Source organism: Protomyctophum bolini (assembly GCF_963924005.1).
Source record: "Protomyctophum bolini genome assembly, chromosome: 3".
NCBI classification, from domain to species: domain Eukaryota; kingdom Metazoa; phylum Chordata; class Actinopteri; order Myctophiformes; family Myctophidae; genus Protomyctophum; species Protomyctophum bolini.
The window spans coordinates 6705758-6711757 of NC_137864.1; the positions used below are offsets into that span (position 1 = coordinate 6705758).

The window sequence follows — 6000 nt, forward strand, 5'->3', positions numbered from 1 at the left end:
AGCGTCTTTGGGTATACTTAATAGAAAACGCTATATATAAATCCCAGATAGTATTATTATTATTATTACATAAAGTTGGATTGGATTATCGGAAATTCAACACTTTGAGAAAAGTGTGTTCGTCACTCTGCGCTAAATGTCAAAGCAATCTTTTTTTTCCCCTCCGTGCTATTTTCTCTTGCTATAAAGACGGTTATTTCATGTCACGACAGTAAAGTTATTCGGTTGATGGAATTATACCCCCATCAAACAGTCACTGATTTCCACTTGTTGCCTGCGGCAAAATAGCAGATATACAAGCTCACGACGTGTCACATCCGTGACGCGTTGTCAACTTGTAGATCCGCTATTTACTGAGCTCGCGACATGGGCACACAAATTATACGTATGAATTAATGGAGATTCGATGACTCCATTAATTCAAGGCTTCACAGTAATAGTTAATTACTCCTTTAACCCATTTGGGGCGCGGGAACCCCTTTTGGTGTTATGCATCATGTTATGCTTTAGCTATTGAAAAACAGCAGATCTACAAGGTCATAGCGCGCCACCGAGTGGCGCGCTACGAGCTTGTAGGTCTGCTATTTTTGAAAAATCGAAGAACGACTGACATAGAAACATAGTTTTTTCAGAAAACTGTCAGGACGTAGAAGACATCAAAATGGGTTAAGACCACACAAACAGCATCTGCACCAGTTTTCACTGACATTTTGCTTCCCCACCACTCCTTCCTTCCTTCCTTTCCGACAGCGGCGATCTGTGCGAGGTGGCCCCTCCTCTTCTTCTTCCTCCTCCCCCTCCTCCCCCGCCGTCGTCGTCGTCGTCACCTTGCCAACAGGCCCGGTGCGAGAACGGCGCCCCCTGTGTGGAGAAGGGCGGCGCTGCGGCCTGCGAGTGTCTGCCCGGCTTCGAGGGCCAGCGCTGCGAGAAGCTGCTCAGCGTCAACTTCGTGGACAGAGACTCCTACGTCCAGCTGGGCGACCTGAAGAACTGGCCCCAGGCCAACATCACGCTGCAGGTGAGGGCACACACACACACGCACACGCACACACACGCACACACACGCTTCAAAACACACGGTTGTTTTTTTGTGGGAACCCCAGCTGTTTTTGTATTATCGTATCTCTGATTCATGTTACTGGGGTTAAGTTTAGGAATACGTTTAGGTTTAGGCGTAATTTTACTAAAGGTTAAGTATAGGAATAATAATAATTTAGGCGTAATTTTACAGAGGATATATGTTTAGCAATAAGGTTAGGCTTATAGGCATAGTTTAGCTGAGGTTATGTTTAGCGTTAAGGTTAAGGTGGTTGCGCACTGGGCACGTTTTTCGGAAAACCCGATGGAGAAACGCAGCTGAAAGTCCGAAAAACGCGCTCGCTGTGTGGGGACCTTGGCTTTAGGCATATAGTTTTAAAACACAGACCATTGAGCACCATTTTCCTGGTCCTCACAAGAAAAATGCTTGTTTTATAGTTGGTGTACATGCACAGAAATAACTTGTAGATCTGATATTTTTCAGATCTTATCATTTTAGCTAAAACGTAATGGCACGTTTGGCACATCCGTAATCGTTGATGTCCTCACAAGTAAAATTGTGTGTGTGTGTGTGTGTGTGTGTGTGTGTGTGTGTGTGTGTGTGTGTGTGTGTGTGCGCGTGCGCGCGTGTGCGTGTCGCGCGTGTCTGTGTGTGCTCGCGTGTGTCTGTGCGTGTCTGTGTGTGCTCGCGTTCGCGCGTGTCTGTACCTGTTGTAGGTATCGACCGCAGAGGATAATGGCATCTTGCTGTACAATGGAGACAATGAGCCCATCGCGGTGGAGCTGCACCAGGGTCACGTCAGAGTCAGCTACGACCCTGGAAACCAGCCTGTTACCGCTATCTACAGGTACACGCACACACACACACACACACACACACACACACACACCTATCTGTGCACGCGCATTGAGCTGATTAAATATGCATGGGAGTCCTTCCTATTACGCGCAGATTTGTTTTTGACGGCGTGTAATGTGAGCTGAAAGAGGATAGCGGCTTGTATCCGCTCTCCGTGTGATGTTCTAACGATTATTTTTAATACAGCCTACAAATGAACGAAGGTGCTCACCGAGGTGTCGGAGGAAAAAAGCTTCGTCAAAAGGCCTGCTGACACATTTGTTATGTAGCGGAGAGTTGATGTGTAAACATTTAGATGCATTGTCGCTCATGCTATACTTTAACCACCCAAGCCATGAGGCCGATTCTAAAAGAAATTCGGTAACACTTTATATTAACCCATTTTGGACTGAGGTCGATAAACAAAGGCTTTTAAATACACATTTCTTTCTGAAAAACCCTTTTCATGTCAAGGACCCCCAGAATTATCTCTATTGGGCCACACGGACCGCCATCTCAAAATATGTAGTTCCAGGCACCCCCCCCCCCCCCAGAAGCAAATATTTCTGTTAAAAATGTTCGCTCTGAAATATATATTCAATGATTTGCGCCACATTTTAACGATTTTTCAAAAATAGCAGACCTAAAAGCTTGTAGATCTGCTATTTTTCAATAGCTAAAATATAACATAATGTTTAAAACACCAAAAGGGGTTCCCGCCCAGAATGGGTTAAGGTCGTCTTTATAATGCATCATAAGCGCATTTATAATGCATTATAATGTGCGTATAAGGCATTATATAACACTCGTTATAAATGTTTTTAATCATGTATAACATATTATAAGTGCTGGTCATAATGCCTTGTTATGCTCAGTGGAACAGCACATTATAACTATTATAACTTAGGTGGTTATAAAGGCACATAGAGAAGTGCTGTAATGTCTGTGTCATAAGGCATTATAACCATTGTCTATTAAATGGAATAATGTCTTATTATAGACATCAATAATATGCTATAGCAGGACTTTGCAGACCTTTAAGTAAAGTGGCAACATACTTTAATGGTTATTAGCAGTTGTATCATTTTATAGTACGCTATAGCATGACTTTGTGACCTTTAAGTAAAGTGACAAAACTTTGTACAATATGCTATAGCATATTATTGATGTTTATAAGATTTAATACACGTTGGTTATAATGCATTATGACACAGACATTACAGCACTTCTCTATGTGCCTTTATAACCACCTAAGTTATAATAGTTATAATGTGCTGTTCCACTGAGCATATTAATGCATTTGTAATATGTTATAAACGTGGTTATACATGATTAAAAACATTTATAACGAGTGTTATAATGCCTCATAAGCAGTTATGCACATTATAATGCAATATAAATGAGCTTATAATGCATTATAAAGGCGACTTTAATATAAAGTGTTACCAGAAAGTATTCTAAAACTTGTTTTCTGAACAACGTATGTTGCTACTGTATATCAGTGGTGCTACTGTATATCAGTGGTGCTCAACCCTGTCGACGAAGGACCTGTATTTGACCTCAGACCCCTATCTTAAAATATTATGTTCCAAGGACCCCCAGAAGCAAAGATTCGAGTAAATAAAATAAGCAAAAACTTTCATCAATTAAAAAAAAAAATAATAATGATATTTTTTTTTCATGATGAAATGAAAGAAAAATCAAACAAATGTCTAAGAAGCAGTGAAAAGTTAAAACATGGAGATAAGAGGTTTCCGTCTGACGGCAACAACATTCATTTTTCAATTCAAAATGTTCTCCCAATTAAGACATTGGGAGTCACTATAGTGCAGCAACAGCACCCGGACACTCGCATATTTACACACTGTTTTGGAATTATCGACAACATGGCTGTGGAATTACAATTTACAATTTAGGCATTTAGCAGAATTTGTATTGGCTGCTTAGTTTTAACCCATTCTGACCGGGAACCCATTTTCGTGTTATGTTATGCTTTAGCTATTGAAAAATAGCAGATCTACAAGCTCATAGCGCGCCACCGAGTGGCGCGCTACGAGCTTGTAGGTCTGCTATTTTTGAAAAATCGAAGAACGACCGACATTTTTAGAATCTGATCTCAGGTCAGAATGGGTTAATCAGACCAGTGTGTGTCCAGTGGAAACCTCGTATGAATCTGATCTCAGGTCAGAATGGGTTAATAATAATCCGAGCCCAGAGGCGGTCGACAGCTCGCCTTGTGCGTAACAACTTAATTAATTGCTGAGTGGCTGGGCGGTAGTTTGAGACTGCATCTGATTCCAACCTTTTGGAACATCTAATAATGATAATAACACATTTTATTCATAATGCACTTTAGGTTTTTTTTTTTTCAAATCACATAGCGCTACAGGGTTTAAAAATAATAATAATAATAATAATAATAATAACATAAGAATTCTCCAACAACATAAGGGGTAAAAACTCGATTAAAAATGTATCAAGGCGTGATTAACTAACACAGGGGAGATGGTGGGTCCGTCCACGCATATGATTTTAATATCTCCCCTCTAGGCATTCCATTTTTTTATCACTGGTGGGGGGATATGTTTTCATCCCTGCCTTCTGGTCAGGCTGAATTTAAAAGGCATGCATTTCCGTGTTTTGATAACATGACAATTTTATAATTTACTAAATATTAAATTAGCCATATTGATCCTGGCATCCCCATTGCTCCAAAATTAAATACAAATATAGCAAGTAGCCTATCTACAAGCTCACAATAAGCATTATGAGCGTGTAGAATGGCTGTGCTCAGCATCTGTCGTATGCAAAGGAGTGGGAGATAGGGCTTAGGTGGTTAATTATTTTATTTATAAAAATAAATTGAACTCTGACTGACACACACAGTTTTGTGTTAGCAAGAGCTTTTTTTTGTAACAGAGAGGGCACAGGTTTGAGTACCATGACTGCAAAATGCACAAACAATGCTAACATTGGCACACAAGGTTAGGTGTGAGACAGAAAATAAGATATATATTTTTAAATGTGGCCTATTAAATAAATGAAGTCCCCTCTCACATCTGTATTACATCCTGCACATAATTCTACATTCATTCAAATGCTGAACTCTTGACTGGCGTGAGGGAGTCTGGGGGTTGTTGTTTGCTCTGAGTCCAACGATCATTACCAAAGGTTGTCATGCATATACGGACATACGGTATGCAGAGGCGTATCCGCAATAAGGCGAGGGCAGGAGTCCGTCCTGCCTGTCCCAAATCCATTTCTGGCCAAAATCCATACAATGAGGGGAAAAAATGAGGACAAAAACAAGACCTGAGAACTATTAGTGGACAGCTGATTGGCCGTCGCGGTAGAGCGCGACCCTCAATCACCCGTTGGAATGTAAACGCGTGCCTTTCAGCCTTTGTGTCGTATACTCGTCTGGCACTCGTCTGTTCACGGGGAGACGACAATTAATAACACTATGGGCTTTATTTTGCGTGTCTTAAGTACCAGGTCTTATTCCCTAACTTGAGTGTAAACTAAAGACCTGGAGGCGTGACCAATGCTCTTTGGCCACTCAGAATAGCCAAATGGCATGGATCACGCCTCGAGGTCTTTAGTTTACTCAAGTTAGGGAATAAGACCTGGTATACTTATAAGACACGCAAAATACAACCCAAGCTTGTCTGCCCAAAACGTAATTCCTGGATACGCCACTTGACGGTATATGTATTTTGATGTGATTAAATGTGTTAATTTGGCACACTGGACTACTAATATCAACAAAATAAGAACTTGGCACATGTCTAAAAGGTTGCCTATAACACCCCAGTGAGGGGTAAGCTTGTCAGTTGTATAACTTCCCGCTCCGTGGAAACCAACCAATCGTGTTCCACTTGCAGCGCAGAGACGGTGAACGACGGCCGCTTCCACACGGTGGAGCTGGTGACCTTTGACCGCATGGTGAACCTGTCGGTGGACGGAGGCGTGCCCACCACGCTGGACAGCCTGGGGAGGAGTGGGCCGCTGAGTGGACTGGCCCCGCTGTATGTGGGAGGTAAGAGACCCCCCCCAAATACATACTGTACCGTATGTAGGAGGTAAGACCCCCCGCCCCCCCCCCCCCAAATACATACTGTACT

At 42.0% G+C, this 6000-nt stretch overlaps 1 protein-coding gene across 1 annotated transcript in view; it reads left to right on the forward strand.

Moving 5' to 3' along the window:
* Positions 1-6000, forward strand: part of slit1b (slit homolog 1b) — a gene marked incomplete at both ends in the record, with an annotated part of 107479 nt that overhangs the window by 96155 nt on the left and 5324 nt on the right. Inside the window, 3 exons of the mRNA XM_080758786.1 lie at positions 751-1018; positions 1756-1886; positions 5761-5915. Coding sequence (XP_080614912.1) covers positions 751-1018; positions 1756-1886; positions 5761-5915 — 554 coding nt within the window. The remainder of the gene's footprint in view (positions 1-750; positions 1019-1755; positions 1887-5760; positions 5916-6000) is intronic.